At 45.2% G+C, this 19,258-nt stretch overlaps 1 protein-coding gene across 1 annotated transcript in view; it reads left to right on the top strand.

Moving 5' to 3' along the window:
• Window positions 1-19,258, top strand: part of slc35f1 (solute carrier family 35 member F1) — a 104,730-nt gene that overhangs the window by 44,884 nt on the left and 40,588 nt on the right. Inside the window, exons 2-3 of the mRNA XM_056294922.1 lie at window positions 2,241-2,416; window positions 14,833-14,960. Of these exons, the coding sequence (XP_056150897.1) occupies window positions 2,241-2,416; window positions 14,833-14,960 (304 nt within the window). The remainder of the gene's footprint in view (window positions 1-2,240; window positions 2,417-14,832; window positions 14,961-19,258) is intronic.

Here is a 19,258-nt window from a genome sequence, read left to right as displayed (position 1 = left end):
GTGACATTGTATTATGATCTTATGTATGTATGTATGTGTGTGTGTGTGTGTGTGTGTGTGTGGTATTGTGTTATGATCTGTGTGTGTGTGTGGCATTGTATTATGATCTGTGTGTGTGAGTGTGTGTGTGTGTGTGTGTGTGTGTATGTGTGTGTGTGGCATTGTATTATGATCTGTGTGTGTGAGTGTGTGTGTGTGTGTGTGTGTGTGTGGCATTGTATTATGATCTGTGTGTGTGAGTGTGTGTGTGTGTGTGGCATTGTATTATGATCTGTGTGTGTGTGTGTGTGTGTGTGTGTGTGTGTGTGTGTGTGTGTGTGTGTGTGTGTGTGTGTGTGTGTGTGGCATTGTATTATGATCTGTGTGTGTGTGTGTGTGTGTGTGTGTGTGTGTGTGTGTGTGTGTGTGTGTGTGTGTGTGTGTGTGTGTGTGTGTGTGTGATTTTGATATCTCTCTTAACTGGTTGTAAGGGGTGTGCTGGTGGTTTACCAGTTGGTCTTAAACCATGTTGGCTCCCTCCTAAATGTTCTGGTCCAGATCCTTTGCTGCATGTCTTCCCTCCTCTTCCTCCGTCCCATCCCCTCTGTTTGTTTCTCTATTGTCCACTCTAATAAATGGTGAAGGATTGCCAAAAAATTGCTTTTCAGAAATGGCCCGCAGCCATCGAGGTCGTGCAGCAGAGTAGGGTCGGTGTGTAGGGCGTCTGGTTGTAGGCTTGGTGATTTGAGAAGAGGTTAGAGGACGGCTGAAACTGTATAATCTCAAATGTATCCTCTAAATTATGTCTTAAAGCCCCATTATTTATCTATGTCATATTCTTGGGTGTTTTTTTGTTTTGTTTTGTTTTTTAGAGCCTGTAAATCTTTATTGTTCCGTTTGAATAGTGCTGGAAACAGTTTATTATTCTCCCTTTTCTTTGCTTTTCTTTTTGATTGTGTTGTATTTTTTTTTACTTGTATCAGTGGAATTCGAGCAAAAAACTCCAAACAGGTCAGAATTTAGAAAAATATTCAATAGCAGATGTATTGTTTTGCAGCTACTGTTATTTTGCATTGTGAGGCGTAGTATATATTTGAAGCGATGCTCTTCCTCTACCGTTTATTTCCTGTCCTAACTGCTCCCGTCTTTGCAAGAAAGGAGAAGGCATTTTAATCGATACAGTAAATGTCTTTCATTTTATGGCTCCCTTCGTCTCACCTCCCTCCAAACCTGTTGGGAAATAAAAAATATTGACGGATCAATGGGCCTCATTCATCAATCGTTCATACATACAAATTTGTTCTTGCACACCCATGGAATTTTTTTAGCCCTAAAAATTGTCTGACTGCAGAGGCAAAGCCTGATGGTTATTATTAACTCCCTCCCACTAACATCTATTGTCTACCTCTTGCACCGAGCAGCCACCCGGGCTTGCAAAGACGTCCATGTTAGCAATCGGTGTCTAAATTCAGGGGTTACCCAGGTTCTAATCAATCACACGTACATACAAATTTGTTCTTACACACCCGTGGAATTTTTTAGCCCTGAACTTTGTCTCAGAGGCCAGTGTAGAACCTGGGTAACCCCTGAATTTAGACGCCAGTTGGCTGACACTGATGTCTTTGCAAGCCTGGGTGATTGCTCGTTGCAACTAACCGGCAGGCTTTGTGATGCCTGTCAGACAAATTTCAGGGCTAAAAGAATTCCATGGGTGTGTAAGAACACATTTGTATGTACAAACGATTGAATGAAGCCCAATGATCTCTGGGAAGTGATGTGCCAGTTTTGTTTGTCTTGTTTTATTTATCGTGCAAGACAAATCAAACACGCCTCTGAGAGTTAAAGGTACCATTATCCAAATTAAGGACCCCCTGAACTGATTTTTGTCGTGTGCCTCTCTTGGTTATGGTACCCGGTCAGGTCTTGTTAAGGAATACAGCTTTATTATTATTTTGTTGTTATTCGTTTTCAAATCAGCCCTTTAAATCTCCCTATCTCCTTCCTCCCTCCCTCCCTCTCTCTCTCTCTCTCTCTCTCTCTCTCTCTCTCTCTCTCTCTCTCTCTCTCTCTCTCTCTCTCTCTCTCTCTCTCTCTCTCTCCCTCCCCCTTCTTCGTTGGGTATGGTGTCATTGCCGTGTCAGATCTCGTCATTTTGGATATACCGCCCTACACAGGAACGATTCCTCTTCTTCACCGCACACACAAAGAATGATAACGTTTGTTTTGTTTTTTTTTTGTTGCCTTTCTCGCCTCCTCTGTAGGGACCTGTTGGTGACCCTGGTGCTGGGTCAGGTCTTGTCGTTGCTGATCTGTGGGATTGGTCTCATCAGTAAATACCTGGCCGATGACTTCCACGCCAACACACCTGTGTTTCAGAGCTTTCTCAACTACATCTTGCTGTTCCTGGTCTACACCACCACACTGGCTGTCAGACAAGGTATGGAGAGCGAGCGAGAGAGAGGGAGAGAGAGAGAGAGAGAGAGAGAGAGAGAGAGAGAGAGAGAGAGAGAGAGAGAGAGAGAGAGAGAGAGAGAGAGAGTTTGGATTGATGTAAGTATGCTGGCAATATCCCAAATGGATCACTTATTGTACCATTACTTACCATTTCTGGAGCACTTAATATCTCACTGAGGAGCCAACTGGATATTTGTCCTGTGTTTCTGATAGAGGAGAAACCATCTGATTGGTGGAAGTCTGTGGGCAGCGCTCACTTAAAACACAGCTCACGATTCAGAGCCGGCCTCAATTTGAACTGACCAATTGGCTGGCATTTAATTCGGGTGCCTTTGTTCACATTTGAGAGCTCTTATGAGTATTGTAAGCAATTGATGAGTCATCTGCTCTCATTTCTTATGAGAAATATCTTCTGGCCAGGCCAGAAAAGTGGTATAATCTTCAATTTACGCGGTGGCTGTTATGAAAAGGTTTATAGCAAGACAATATGGTTGATTATCATTATAAGACATGCTAACATTGATGTAATTATACAGAGACCGCTGAATTCAGTTTGAAACACAGAAGTAAAATGAGGAAGATTTAGCTACTTGTTCAGAGTAGAGAAACTATACCAACTAGGGGTTGCATGACTTCAGATTTTTTAAAGTCAACAGTTATGTGATGAAAGTCCAGTTGACCTTGACTAATCGCTGAGGAGGTCATGAATAAAACCACGGGAGAAGGGACCGCTTTGCAACAAGCGACATGCTGTATTAGCAAAGCTTAATGCATGTGCTGACAACAGACAGCTCATACACATCACTTACACGGAACAGAAACAAGTAGAGACGACAACAGGTTGCAACTCAGTCGCATCGGTGTGTGGAACAACTTATATGCGCTACGACTCCCATTTAAGTGCGAAAAAGGAAAAATTAAAATGTTGGGAGAAACAACTTGAGGAGGAAAACAAAACTCAGGCAGGATCTAGCCTGTAAGCCTGTTTCACTCTCGTAGTCCTGCTCAGTCACAGTTTTTGCTTTTCACTCCTGGTTTGCAAGCGAGAAGATGAGGGCGTCAACGTGGGCTGGATGAAGGCTTGCCCGCTGTCGCGTGGTGGTTTTCCCATCCAGAGGAAAACGTCTCGCTAGTTGACTGCTGTCGTGAGGATTTAGATCGTTCCTCAGCAGCCAGTGTGAGCAGATGCCTTTTCAGATGAGAGTGTGTGACACTTCTGTTGTATTTCAGAACGGGTTTACATAATGTATATGTTGGCTGGTTATTCCCAGGTCTCGGTTTGTTACAAAGGGGGGGGGGGTCGGGCTTTTGCCATTAGAGCCCCCACACTATGGCGCTTTCTTCCTGTTGAACTTCGACAAACTCAGTCGCTAGCTTCTTTTAAATCTCACCTTAAAACTTTTATTTTTATGAACGCTTTTACAAATGTTTGATATTTGTTTTTATTTTATACTGTTTTTATTTTTACTCTTACTTATTTGGTCTTACTCTTTCTCTTTTTTTGGCTTGCCTGGTTTGTATTGGGGTTTTTTTTTTTTGCGAAGTGCTTCGTAACATTGTTTTAGAAAAGTGCTATATAAATACTTTATTATTACTATTATTATTATTACTATTATTATATTTTGCAAGTAACATTAGTACAGGTTTCATCTTTAGTGAAGTCCTTCCACACTCTTGATGTACCGCTACTGGTTTGCTGCGGTAACCCGCCACCAGGCTCCTCACCTGTTGTCTACTCGGAGGCGTCCATGTTGTTAATGTCATAATCACGTGATCAGTGACTAGCTGACGTCAGGCTTAAAGTGTCATCACAGAGCAGCAAAGTTGACCAGCCGACTGGTCTGTGCAACCCCTGATACCACCTCCACCAACATTAGTTCAGCCCGTGTATCTAATGATCTCTTCTTGCTGTCAGATTCACACCCTAAGTGATGTGTCTGGTCTAACGGAGGTATTACCTCAATTAATGATCCCAATGATGGGCGTCCGGGTAGCGTGGCGGTCTATTCCGTTGCCTACCAACATGGGGATCACCGGTTCGAATTAGCCGTGTTACCTCCGGCTTGGTCGGGCGTCCGTACACACACAATTGGCCATGTATGCGGGTGGGTGGCCGGATGTGGGTATGGTATGTGTCCTGGTCGCTGCACTAGCGCCTCCTCTGGTCAATCGGGGCGCCTGTTTGGGGGGGCAGGGGTAACTGGGGGGAATAGCGTGATCCTCCCACGTGCTACGTCCCCCTGGCGAAACTCCTCACTGTCAGGTGAAAAGAAGTGGCTGGCGACTCCACATGTATGGGAAGAGGCATGTGGTAGTCTGCAGCCCTCCCCGGATTGGCAGAGGGGGTGGAGCAGCGACTGGGACGGCTCAGAAGAGTGGGGTAATTCGCCAGGTGCAATTGGGGAGAAAAGGGGGTGGGGGGGGATCTTAAAAAAAAAGATCCCAACGATGTTTTGTCTTTTGATGAACCGTAAGAAGGACTTGACCTGACAAACTCCAGCTTTCCCTGTAGGCGCTTTGAGCTTAACTACTCCCTGCAGTTCTTCACTTACCCTCCCTACTTTCAAACTGACCACAGTTATGTTCCTGTCGACAAACTTTTGAATGCTAGTTTTGAAACGAACTGTTTGAGAAGGAAGAGTTAGTCTCAAAACATGGTGAAGCAACTCGAGTATAACATACATGGCACCAATAAATGGAAAGACAGAGCAAAAATCAGGGTGTGTTGATTATGTGGTGCATGTCCCGGGTTGGATGAAGACGATGAGATAAATGCACGTGCATGAATGTTTCATGAATGCCTCGAGCTGCTCAGTGTCCATCAGCGATGCTGCAGTGCCGCTGTTGTATGGGGCCGACTCGCAGGTCTGAACCACATCCATCTGAAGCTAGAACTGAAAAAAGACCGAGCGACCAACGGATTGAAGGAATTCAGGTGATTGCTTTGGGATCGAGTCTCTCTGGAACAGTACAGACTCTGAAATTGCCTCTTTTTATCCGCTTCCTGCCTCCAGAGAATTCAAAACATTATCAAAAGTATTTTTAGTGGCGACGATATCCTACTTTGTGTTAGTGAAGTGGGCGAGATGCCTTTGGAGTGTTTTGTGAGCTGGTTGTGCCTAATGTGCACGACTGATGTGATTTTTATTTCCTTTTTTCATTTCTTATCATCTTGGTTGTTATGGTTGTTATGACTCAGGTTGTAGTACTCGAGAACGGACTCGGTCTCAAGTCCACATTTTGAAGATCTCGGTCTCGACTCGGACTTCACAGCATAACAACTCGGTCTTGACTCACTGTCAGACAGATCAGACTCGTGCAAGATTTAATTTAGTTTTTAGTTTGAAATGACTATCAGCCTTTCCCTGAGAAGGTGGGCAAAGTGTTTCTTTATCTAAAGTTATTTATTTCTGTTTCTGAAACGTTCAAAAACTGGAATCTGAAACGTTTTCTTGGCGGAGGAAAAAAAAAAACCCTCAATAAAATTTACAGTATTGTGAAATTTTGACTTTTACTATGATGACAGACTTCTACAGTTAGTCACGGTGTTAAATTTGACTTGTGCTGTTCTGGGGTCAGTCTTTACAGACGTTTTGGCCCCACTGGTCTTGACTTGGACTCACCACATTAAAGTCTTGAACTTGACTCGGACTCGATAAGTTTTGGACTCAGACTAGACTGGGACTAAATACTTGGTCTGGTCTTGGCTGGTATGGATCAGAACTTATGGATACAGCATGAGAAAGCAAGAATTAGGTTTGAGACCATTTGTAACATGCCCAGCCTTGTGTTGAAACGTTGATTTTGTGGCTATGATAGCATCGACTTTGAATTTGCCCCTCTGTTCTGCCCTTTCCATTCCTGACTCTCTGCTGTTCTCTCAACCATCCGCCTGCCTGCTTCAAGCCAAAGGTGGGAGGCGGGGCGGCGGTTTGTGTATTGATTGTGGTGGAAAGGGAGAATTTAGGAGTAGCTCATCTGGTCGCACAGCACACTTGTGTGTAGTTAACCTCCTTTGTGTGTGTGTGTGAGTGAGTGAGTATATGTGTGTATGGGTGAGTGGGAGGGTGGGTGGGTGTGTATGATTGTGTGTGTGTGTGTGTGTGTGTGTGTGTGTGTGAGTGAGTATATGTGTGTATTGGTGAGTGGGAGGGTGGGTGGGTGTGTGTGAGTGTGTGTGTGTGTGTGTGTGTGTGTGTGTGTGTGTGTGTGTGTGTGTGTGTGTGTGTGTGTGTGTGTGAGTGAGTATATGTGTGTATGGGTGAGTGGGAGGGTGTGTGTGTGTGTGTGTGTGTGTGTGTGTGTGTGTGAGAGTGAGTGAGTGAGTGAGTGAGTGAGTATATGTGTGTATTGGTGCGTGGGAGGGTGTGTGTGTGTGTGTGTGTGTGTGTGTGTGTGTGAGTGAGTATATGTGTGTATTGGTGAGTGGGAGGGTGTGTGTGTGTGTGTGTGAGAGTGAGTGAGTGAGTGAGTATATGTGTGTATTGGTGCGTGGGAGGGTGTGTGTGTGTGTGTGTGTGTGTGTGTGTGTGAGTGAGTATATGTGTGTATTGGTGAGTGGGAGGGTGGGTGGGTGTGTGTGAGTGTAAACATTAGAGCAAATAACTTGGTACGTACTTTATTATTTGTATATGAAAAGTGCTATACAAGTAAAGTCTGATTGGTTGATTGATTGATTGATTGATTGTATATCTATTATTTTCCAGAACTGTACTCCTCTTTTTGTATATACGTTAATGTGAATAGATATAAAACAGATTAACAATATTCACTTTCATATCTTATAACGCCAGTCTTATACCATCAGCGGGCATCTGTTAATCTGCAAATTCTTGAACTGTATTAGCAGTAGCATGACCCCTATATACATATATAGTATATAGTATATAGGTAGATAGATAGATGAAGGAGAGAAATTGAGATATATAGAGATATATAGATATAGATATATAGAAATCCATAATCCAAATCGCTTACCCTGCTCTCATGGTCGCGGGGATGCTGGAGCCTATCCCAGCAGTCATTCCTTGCCTTTTCTTTGGGGGGGGGAGATTCCCCCCTTTTTTCTCCCCAATTGTACTTGGCCAGTTACCCCACTCTTCCGAGCTGTCACGGTCGCTGCTCCACCCCCTCTGTCGATCCGGGGAGGACTGCAGACTACCACGTTTCCTCCGATACATGTGGAGTCACCAGCTGCTTCTTTTCACCTGACTGTGAGGAGTTTCGCCAGGGGGACGTAGCGCGTGGGAGGATCACGCTATGCCCCCCAGTTCCCTCTAGCCCCTGAACAGGCGTCCCAACCGACCAGAGGAGGCGCTAGTGCAGTGAGCAGGACACATACCCACATCCGGCTTCCCACCCGCAGACACTGCCAATTGTGTCTGTAGTGATGCCCGACCAAGCCGGAGGTAACACGGGGATTCGAACCGGAGATCCCCGTGTTGGTAGGCAACGGAATAGACCGCCATGCCACCTGGGTGCCCATTCCTTGCCTTTTTTGTCTACTTATGTAAGGTGGAGGAGAGAAAAAGTCATTGGACCAATAAGCAGGCGGTCGTGAGATCACTGGGTGAATTAGCACTATTATTATTATCTACGGCAATAATATAGACCCCTAAATCTGTTTGCGCCCCCTTCAAACATTTGGCTTTGGTGCCAGGGATGCATCAAGGAGATGGAGGGCCGACCCGTACCTCTTATCTATGGCTAACAGCTGGTCATTCATTACCTTCTAAAGCCAAGGAGGAGATGGGAGATGCATAAAATTGGCAGTGTAAGAGAGCTGCTGGGTTACAACTTTATTTATGCGATGAAAAAAAAAATCTAAAAAGTAAGATTGAAAATTGGTTTGTTGTTTGTCCTAACTTTTAATGTAGACGGCTGCCATCTTTAATAATGACTGGGTATTTTCAGAGCATGCACCACCGGCAGACGAGAGAACAATATTTGCAATATTGTGCTGAGCGGGTCCTTAGAGCGCTACTTAGATTATTTTGATGGACGGGGCCTAGAATGAGGAAAGATGGTAAAATAATCCGCGTGTGTGTGTGTGTGTGTGTGTGTGTGTGTGTGTGTGTGTGTGTGTGTGATGCGTGTCCTTAGCGGAGTTAGATGCTCTGAAGTCAGTCATACATTCTCAGCAGAAAAACGGCAGAGAAAGGGGAAAAACACTAGAGGCAGACCTGGGGAGGAAACTACTTCCATCACAGAAGGAGCAGGTCTTGCTTTCACCTGTTATTGATTATGACTTCCTCATGCATTTCCTGTACCGAAACCATAAACATGCTTCCACGCACACCAATATTGTTTTAATATTCCTGATCCTACGGTGTTCCCCGTTCTGATCTGGCTAATGTGGATTTTATCCTTCTGTGAGCTATAGCGAGCTCTCTTCTGCCGATTATCGGAAATGTGTGTAACCGGTTATTTTCTTGCCCGGTGCGGGATTTGATACGGGGTGTACTGCACCACAAGGCGACATCACTAACCGCTCGGCTAAAGGGTCAGACCTGTTAGCTAGGGGCTAACGTGTCTTATTAGTAGTTTACATGTGAATATGATTAATGGAGTCAAGAATGACGTCTGAACGTTTGAACACGAGTTAGTCGTTTGATAGGGGTACGTGACATTCAGAAAGACAGCAGGTGTCCATTAATCACAAGTCATACGGTCGTGGTGGTGGTGGTACATATCGAGAAAACGCCGGCAGCCATACAAACATGTGCCCTGGCAGTGCCAAATGACTGAAGCTAAGCAGGTATGGGCTTGGCTAGTACATGGATGGGAGACCTCTCAGGGAAACTGAGTTGCTGCCGTAAGTGGTGTTGCTGGGCCAGTAGGGGGCAGTCTTCCCTCTGGTCCTCATAAAAACAAAGATCAAATCCCAATGCCCCAGTGCAGTGATGAGGACACTGTGCTGTAGGAGTTGCTGTCCTTCAGGTGAGACCTTAAACTGAGGTCCTGACTCACTGGTCATTAAAGATCCCATAGCATTTATCGCAAAGAGTAGGGGGTTCCCTGGTGGCCTGGCAAAATTCCCAACCTGGCTCTCTGTATCTGGCTACCTAATCACCCCCCCCCCCGTGTAACTGGCTCAGTGGTTCCTCCCTCTCCACCTCAAGCTGATGTGTGGTGAGCGTTCTGGTGCAAAATGGCTGCTGTGCATCACCCAGGTGGATGCTACACATTGGTGGTGGTTGAAGTGAGTTACTCCCTTCAATGTGATGCGCTTTCGGTGTCTAGAAAAGCGCTATATAAATGTAATGATGATGATGATTATTATTATTATTATTATTAGAGTAAAAATGACACTAGCTTAGATGTACCCGTGTACCAAGAATAGTGTTGTGTATATCTGGTTGATTGTATTGTGTGTTTGTATTGTGTAGCGGTCTGGCATACATTTTGCTGTTTAGATGCCCTCAGACGGATGAGGAAAAGGACTCTGCTGGGTTTTATACACGAGTACGTGACAGCTTACCTGTGGTTTCAGTGATACGAGTTAAAGAGGAAATGTAAGCCCATCTAACAACACACACGGCAGCTCTCTGCTCGAGCCGGTGCGCACTTTGACATTTGAGTTTTAATTGGTGGAAGGACTTATTCATATGCCATGACATACGGAGCAAATCTCAGCGTTTCACCTGCGTACTTTTAAACACCTTTGAAAAGGTCATCGCTTTTTATTCTGGTGGTCTGGTATGGTTAAATGGGGATATTATTCATTAACCATCTGTCAGTAATAATTCATTTCCCATGTTTTCATGCCGATGAAGGCCAGAGCGCTCGTAATAAAGCCGTTTCTGAGAAAAGGTTCATGTTTAAATTCACAGCAGGAAATATGTTATCACACACATGGAAGAAAGGCGAATACACAGGAAGTTGTAAACGTACATAATGGACTCGGTCATAACCGGTGGTTTGGTTTCCATTGGATTACATATAAGAAAAGATTGGTAACCAGATCATGTCAATGTGACGAGGGTTAGAGACTCGGGGCGTCCGGGTGGTGTAGTGGTCTATTCCGTTGCATACCAGCACGGAGATGGCCGGTTCAAATCCCCGTGTTACCTCTGGCTTGGCCAGGCGTCCCTACAAACACAGCTGGCCATGTCTGCGGGTGGGAAGCTGGATGTGGGTATGTGCCCTAGTCGCTGCACTGGCGCCTCCTCTGGTTGGTCGGGGCGCCTGTTCTGGGGGGAGGGGAAACTGGGCGGAATAGTGTGACCCTCCCATGCGCTACGTCCCTCTGGCGAAACTCCTCAAGAAGCGGCTGGCAACTCCACATGTATGGGAGGAGGCATGTGGTAGTCTGTAGCCCTCCCTGGATCGGCAGAGGAAGTGGAGCAGCGACCGGTATGGCTCAGAAGAGTGGGGTAATGGGTCCAGTAACATTGGGGAGAAAAGGGGGGAAACCCCCCCCCCCCAAAAAAGATACTCAAGACTCAGGCAAGCGCTTGGCTAGGCCACGGCTGATTTATTCAATGCACACATACTGGAAGAAGAAAAAAACAGGTCACGGATTATCCCGACACTCAACTCGGGAACAGTCAATTAAAAAGATCTTGCAAGGGCTGGAAATCAACAGATTAAAGATTTCACCTCATTTATTCAGCACATCTACAGTAGCAGTGTCCCCAGGCCCCCCCCTCTCTCTCTCTCTCTCTCTCTCTCTCTCTCTCTCTCTCTCTCTCTCTCTCACAAACACACACACACAAAAGAGGTTCACTACATACAAGTGTGCTGTGCGACCAGATGAGCGTCTCCTAAATTCTCCCTTTCCTCAATCAACACACAAACCGCCGCCTCGCCTCCCACATTTGGCTTGAAGCAGGCAGGCGGATGGTTGAGAGAACAGGAGAGAGTCAACAATGAAAAGGGCAGAACAGAGGGGCAAATTCAAATTCGATGCTATCGGGGCGTCTGGGTGGCGGGGTGGTCTATTCCATTGCCTACCAACACAGGGATCGCTGGTTCGAATCTCCATGTTACCTCCGCCTTGGTTGAGCATCCCTACAGACACGATTGGCCATGTCTGTGGGTGGGAAGCCAGATATGGGTATGTGTTCTGGTCGCTGCACTTGCGCCTCCTCTGGTTGGTTGGAGCACCTGTTTGGGAGGGGGAGGGGGAATAGCGTGATCCCCCCATGCACTACGTCCACCCTGGCGAAACTCCTCAATGTCAGGTGAAAAGAAGCAGCTGGCGACTCCACATGTATGGGAGGAGGCATGTGATAGTCTGCAGCCTTCCCCGGATCAGCAGAGGGGGGTGGAGCAGTGACTGGGACGGCTTGGAAGAGTGGAGTAATTAGCCAAATTCAATTGGGGAGAAAAAGAGAAGAAAAAAGTGGATGCTATCATAGCCACAACATCAACAATTCAACACAAGGCTGGGTGGGGATGTTACGAATGGTTTCAAACCTAATTCACATTTTCTTATGCTGTATCCATGTTCTGATCCATACAACCCAAGTGTTTAGTTTGAGTCTAGTCTGAGACCACAACTTTTATCCAGTCTGAATCAAGTTCAAGGCTTTAAGATGGCGAGTCCAAGTCAAGACCAATGGAGCCAAAACTTCTGTAAAGACTGACACCAGAAAAGCACAAGTCAAATTTAACACCGTAGGGCTGTCCAGATGGTGTGGCGGCCTATTCGATTGCCTACCAATATGGGGATCGCCAGTTCGAATTCCTGTATTACCTCCAGCTTAGACAGGCGTCCCTACAGACAAAATCGGCCATGTCTGCTGGTGGGAAGGCGGATGTTGGTGTGTGTCCTGGTCGCTGCACTGGCACCTCCTCTGGGCGGTCGGGGCACCTGTTCGGGGAGGAGGGGGAACTGGGGGGAATAGCATGATCCTCCCAGTTGCTATATCGCCCTGGTGACTCCACATGTATTGGAGGAGACATGTGGTAGTCTGCAGCCCTCCCCAGATCGACAGAGGAAGTGGAGAAGCGACGGGGATGGCTCGAAAGAGTAGGGTAATTGGCCAAGTTCAATTGGGGAGGGGAAAAAAGGGGGGGACTCGGGACTCAGACAAGCACTAGGCTGGACCACGGCTGATTTATTCAATGCACACGTACTGGAAGAAAAAAAAACAGATAACCGATTAGCCCGACGCTCAGCTCAGGAACAGTCAATTAAAAAGATCTTGCGAGGGCTGGAAATCAACAGATTAAAGATTTCACCTCATTTATTCAGCACATCTACAGTAACAGAATGTCCCCAGCCCCCCCCCCCCTCTCTCTCTCTCTCTCTCTCTCTCTCTCTCTCTCTCTCTCTCTCTCTCTCTCACACACACACACACACACACAAAAAGAGGTTAACTACACACAAGAATGCTGTGCGACCAGATGAGCTACTCCTAAATTCTCCCTTTCCACCACAATCAATACACAAACCGCCGCCCCGCCTCCCACCTTTGGCTTGAAGCAGGCAGGCGGATGGTTGAGAGAACAGCAGAGAGTCAGGAATGGAAAGGGCAGAACAGAGGGGCAAATTCAAAGTCGATGCTATCATAGCCACAAAATCAACGTTTCAACACAAGGCTGGGCATGTTACAAATGGTCTCAAACCTAATTCTTGCTTTCTCATGCTGTATCCATAAGTTCTGATCCATACCAGCCAAGACCAGACCAAGTATTTAGTCCCAGTCTAGTCTGAGACCAAAACTTTTATTGAGTCCAAGTCAAGTTCAAGACTTTAATGTGGTGAGTCCAAGTCAAGACCAGTGGGGCCAAAACGTCTGTAAAGACTGACCCCAGAACAGCACAAGTCAAATTTAACACCGTGACTAACTGTAGAAGTCTGTCATCATAGTAAAAGTCAAAATTTCGCAACACTGTAAATTTTATTGAGGGTTTTTTTTTCCTCCGCCAAGAAAACGTTTCAGATTCCAGTTTTCGAACGTTTCAGAAACAGAAATAAATAACTTTAGATAAAGAAACACTTCACCCATCTTCTCAGGGAAAGGCTGATAGTCATTTCAAACTAAAAACTAAATTAAAGACTTGCACGAGTCTGATCTGTCTGAGAGCGAGTCAAGACCGAGTTGTTATGCTGTGAAGTCCGAGTCGAGACCGAGATCTTCAAAATGTGGATTTGAGACCGAGTCCGTTCTCGAGTACTACAACCCGAGTCATAACAACGATAACAACCAAGATGATAAGAAATGAAAAAAGGAAATAAAAATCACATCAGTCGTGCACATTAGGCACAACCAGCTCACAAAACACTCCAAAGGCATCTCGCCCACTTCACTAACACAAAGTAGGATATCGTCGCCACTAAAAATACTTTTGATAATGTTTTGAATTCTCTGGAGGCAGGAAGCGGATAAAAAGAGGCAATTTCAGAGTCTGTACTGTTCCAGAGAGACTCGATCCCAAAGCAATCACCTGAATTCCTTCAATCCGTTGGTCGCTCGGTCTTTTTTCAGTTCTCGCTTCAGATGGATGTGGTTCAGACCTGCGAGTCGGCCCCATACAACAGCGGCACTGCAGCATCGCTGATGGACACTGAGCAGCTCGATGCATTCATGAAACATTCATGCACGTGCATTTATCTCATCGTCTTCATCCAACCCGGGACATGCACCACATAATCAACACACCCTGATTTTTGCTCTGTCTTTCCACTTATTGGTGCCATGTATGTTATAGTCGAGTTGCTTCACCGTGTTTTGAGACCATCTCTTCTTTCTCAAACAGTTAATTTCAAAAGTAGTCCCAGAAGGTCGGCTTAGTTCATCAGGACACAACTGATTGCAACCATTCCCAACCCTCTGTGAATCGCATACATGGCAAATATGTACACACACACACACGCAATTACACAGCCAGTATGTGTTTGTTCTTATTTTCTTTGTTCTTTTGCTTTTTCTTTTTAGGTAGACACAAAAAGGAAACATGCACCAAAGTGAAACACAACACAAGGCCTAATGAGACATACAAAGACTAACACACACGTCAGACTACAAGACCGTTGCTGTAATGCACTGTAAAAGCCTATACATATAGCCTTATACACTTACATGAGAACATTGTTAGCAACCAGTTTCTTTGTGCGAGATATCGTGATATATCGTTTCTCTCCATTGAGTCTACTTGAAGTACATTATTCTCGCTGCTCGTCCATAGTGAGTTCAAGAGCTTCCATATTACATCTCCGTCCTAAATGTCTGTTCTTTTTTCATCTGCCTTACTTTGTACAATCTGACCCATGTACAATTTTCACTTATTTGATCTCTCATGCTCTCTCTGTGTCTCTCTCTGTCTCTCTCTCTCTCTCTCTCTCTTGCTCGCTCTCTCTCTCTCTTGCTCTCTCTCTCTGTCTCTGTCACTCTGTCTGTCTCTGTCTCTCGCTCGTTCTCTCTCTCTCTCTCTCTGTGTCTCTACCAGGTGAGGAAAACTTGTTGGCCATCCTGAAAAGGCGGTGGTGGAAGTACATGATTCTGGGTTTGATAGACATCGAGGCCAACTACCTCGTCATCAAAGCCTACCAGTACACCACACTCACTAGTGTGCAGGTTAGTGTGTGTGTATGTGTGTGTGTGCGTGTGTGTGTGCGTGTGCGCGCGCGTGCGCGTGCGTGTGAGACAAGAAGAGAGACGAGCAGCTGCACTAAAACTGAGCTGCTAACAATGCTTCAAAATTTTGATGATAGAGCCAAAACAAAAAAATAATTTGATAAATAGATGCCTAAAGGCACATGGGGGATACTGCACATCCCAAGGATGCCTCTAATCAGTAATCAGTCAGTAATAACTACCAGCACACCTTCGAAAAGGAAATCAGCTGCGGTGGTAGAGGGATCATCTGTCAAGAGGAAAATCTGGACACTAAGAGAGCCCTGTGCTGATCCTAGCTTATTCTAAAACCAAAGGAACTGTGCTGCTCCAGGGAAACCAGACCAGTCTCAACATCTTTGAGAAAATGTTTCACTAGCTGAAAACAGAAGTGGACAGGAACAGATCCAGCTCAGCAATAGACCCAGAAGATCCAACTGACCCAGCAGACACAGGGGTATCAGAACAAGAGGAGGAGAGAGAACCACCAGAGAAGAAAGACCCTGACTGCACTCACCCCTCAACTTTGACTGAGAAAAAGACTGTCCTCAGTAGAGCTGGACTTCACCATGTTCAGAGAGCTGATACTGACCAAGCTCACAATACTCAACAACGTCCAGCATCTGAGAGAAAAGCTCCAACAGCTGGGAAAAAAATCCAGCAGCTGAGAGAAGAGCTCCAACAGATGAAAAAAGACTATTAAAAGAGAATTGATGACCTCAGGCAGACCAACTATGTCCTCCAAGAAGAGAACACTACTTTGCGGGCTCAGATGGCCAAGAGGAAAAAGGAGACAGAGAACCGATAGAGAGCCTCAGGAGACAGCTGGAACACATGAAGAGCCAGGTACAGGACAAGGGCCCCTGCAATCCTCTCTGCCATACCACAGCCCATATACCTACGGCTTGGTCACCGACACAACTCTCTACCCCTATCCTTGATCCACAGATAAGACCCCTACCCCCGCCGCTAGTCCACAGACAGTCTGTCAACCCAACCCCTGCTTCTGACCCCTCAGGACTGGCTAGAGATAGCCCAACGTCCTTTCCCATGTGTGACTCTACAGGACACAGAGGTCAAATGTCTGATGTTTGCTGATGATCTGGTTGTCCTGTCTCCCTCCACGGAGGGCATACAGCAGAGCCTGAACATCCTGCATATGTTCAGTCAAACACCGGCACTAACTGTAAATATGAAAGAGACCAAAATATTGACCTTCCAAAAACAATCTAATTCCCTGGAAAATAAATTCATATTAGGAAATATAGAAATTGAGCATACAAAATATTACACATATTTAAGCTTTGTTATCAGTTCAGTTCCACTGGACATTTTGTAATGGCTGTGAATGAGCTGGAAGAGAAGACTGTGAATGAGCTGAAAGAGAAGGCAAGAAGGGCTTTTTACATCGTCAAAAGAAAAATTCCGATTGACATTCCAATTAGGACCTGGCTCAAATTCTAAATTCAGTAATAGATCCAATAATACCATATAGTAGTGAAGTGTGGGGTCCATTAACCAGCCAAGACATCCCAATATGGGAAAAACATCCACTGGAAGCCCTGCATGCAGAATTGTGCAAAAACAAACTTAGAATTCACAGACACACGGCCAATAATACATGCAGGGTAGAACTTCCAAAAGCAAACCATCCAATTCTATAAACACCTCCAATCCAGTGACCCCCCCCCCCACACACACACACACTCCTATCTTTACAAAGCCCTTCAGTGCCAGGAGTTGAACAAAGATAAGAGTCCCCACTGCCAGCTGCTCCTGAAGCTCTGCCCACACAGGACAGACACCAATCAATCTGGCCCAATCAAAACATGAAGAAAATTGTATCCAATACTGCAGTGTTTCTCAACCTTTTTGGGGTCCTGGACCCCCTGCGTATTTTTGATCTACCCTGAGGTGCCCCTCCACTTGATCTTGGGGAAGGGGGGTTGCAATTTGATAGAAATAGTAGAAACTGCATTTTAAATTGCATTATAGCATTTATTCACTCTTTGGGGCAAAAATAAGAGCTTTCAGTTGTAACTTAGATATAGTTAACAAAACAGAATTCTTATGCAGTAACTTTCAGATATATGTAACAAAACAGAATATGTATTCAGTAACTTTCAGATATATGTAACAACAGAATTTTTATGCAGTAACTTTTAACAATGCAAACGGGAACGAGATCTCTTATTAAAATACAATAAATTACACTTGTGAAACAGATGTAATAAGAGAAAAAAGTCGTTACCCTTTATAGTTTAGGTAGATAAAGGTCTCAGTCACATTTGAGTAAAATAATCCTATTTCTATAAATGTCATAGGATCTTTTTAAAGATATTTTATTTTCACGGACCCCTTGCAATTACACCACGGACCACTAGGGGTCCGCGGACCCCCGGTTGAGAAACACTGCAATACTGGCACGAAACCACCAAAGCACAAAGTAAATTCGCATTCTGTTTGACCCTAAATAGAGCATACATGGTGGCAGAGTACCTGACCACTGTGACTGATAGAAAACTAAGGAAAACATTGACAGTGTACAGACTGAGTGGATACAACCTGGCCATAGAAACAGGCCATCACAGGCAGAACAGGCTAACCAAGGAAGCCAGACAGACTACCACACGCCTCCTCCCATACATGTGAAGTCACCAGCTGCTTCTTTGCACCGGACAGTGAGGAGTTTTGCTGGGGGAATGTAGCACATGGGAGGATCACGCTACCCCCCCAGAGTCCCCCCTGAACAGGTGCCCCGACTGACCAGAGGAGGCGCTAGTGCAGCGACCAGGACACATACCCACATCCGGCTTCCCACCCGCAGACACGGCTAATTGTGTCTGTAGGGATGCCTGACCAAGCCGGAGGTAACACGGGGATTCGAACCGGCGATCCCGATGTTGGTAGGCAACGGAATACACCGCTATGCTACCTGGACGCCTACTTCCTACTATACTATGAGAAATATAAGAGAGAGGGTTTTTTTTTATTATTATAACATGTATCCTGAGTATCTCCAGCTCCCTGATCCTCCGAAACTAAACTATCAATGTGGTGAGAAAAGTCAATGTGCAGTACTAGCTGCAAAATATGCTAACTGTTGCACTACACTAAGAAAAACAAGCTCTGTAGTAAATATTTCTAAGTGATTACATCTGTAAAAGTATTACAGCTACCCATGTTACTCGTGAATTGAATGTTATCATTATTTAATGCCTTTTATTATATTGTATTTGATATGATTGTTGATATTTGCACATTAGTATATATTTATTGCAAATCATTTGTGAATGTTAATTATTTCTGTACTGCTTTGGCAGTATAGGTTTCTGATCTGTCATGCCAATAAACTTATTTGAATTTGAGAGAAACAACCGCTGAAGGGGCCATACATGTGTTTGCATGTTAGGTGCATGCAAGCATGTGTGGCTGCAAATTGTATATCCCCATTACATCAGTCTCTTAATCCCTTCGGTTGCATAGCACGGCATGTGTACAGGAATTTGACTGGGTGGCGCCCCTGCAGGGACATACCAATGACCGTGGAATTTACACGGGGTGGACAATGGGGAGCAACTGCTGTTCGCACCGCAGGGTAAAAGGTCATTTTACCGCTGTGGCGCCTGGAGACAGAGCTGATAGGACAATAGTGCTTGAATGCAGAACATGGTTGGGTGGGGTGTGTGTGTGTGTGTGTGTGTGTGTGTGTGTGTGTGTGTGTGTGTGTGTGTGAAGGGGGGGGCACCAGCAACCATGGCTTTTGAATTTGGTTGGAGCAGCTTGCGGGGCTACGTTTAGGAGAGGAATGGCATGGGAGAATTCAGGGGGGACAAAAAAATAAGGATGCATGATATTGAGTTTTTTTGGGGGGGTTTTGCCAGTAACTAAGGACTTCCATGGTCAGTTTGGCTGATACCAATATGGACATTTTTTTGTTATATTGCGGTATCATTGTGTTTCCACCAGTGGCGTTTGCCTGATATTATTCTGCAGGTGTGACTCTTGGTGCAGATGCACACATCTAAAACAACATTGCTTTATTAGTACCGACCCCGGTTCATCACTAAACACTACACTGTTTCCAAGTACAAGTTCCCTGAAGGAGATGAGCACAAATTACTGCTATTTGAATGGTGACAACATATGACATTTGTTTGGCATAACATTTTCGAACATCTTTGCTTTTGTGTTTGTTTTACACCTTGTTGATCCTTGAAATGATCAGTCAGGATAAACACAATCGTTTCAAGTGAAAA

This window comes from Lampris incognitus, chromosome 15 (genome assembly GCF_029633865.1).
Source record: "Lampris incognitus isolate fLamInc1 chromosome 15, fLamInc1.hap2, whole genome shotgun sequence".
NCBI lineage: Eukaryota > Metazoa > Chordata > Actinopteri > Lampriformes > Lampridae > Lampris > Lampris incognitus.
Note: the sequence above shows the minus strand (reverse complement) of the source record. Positions and strands in the feature narration are given on the sequence as shown.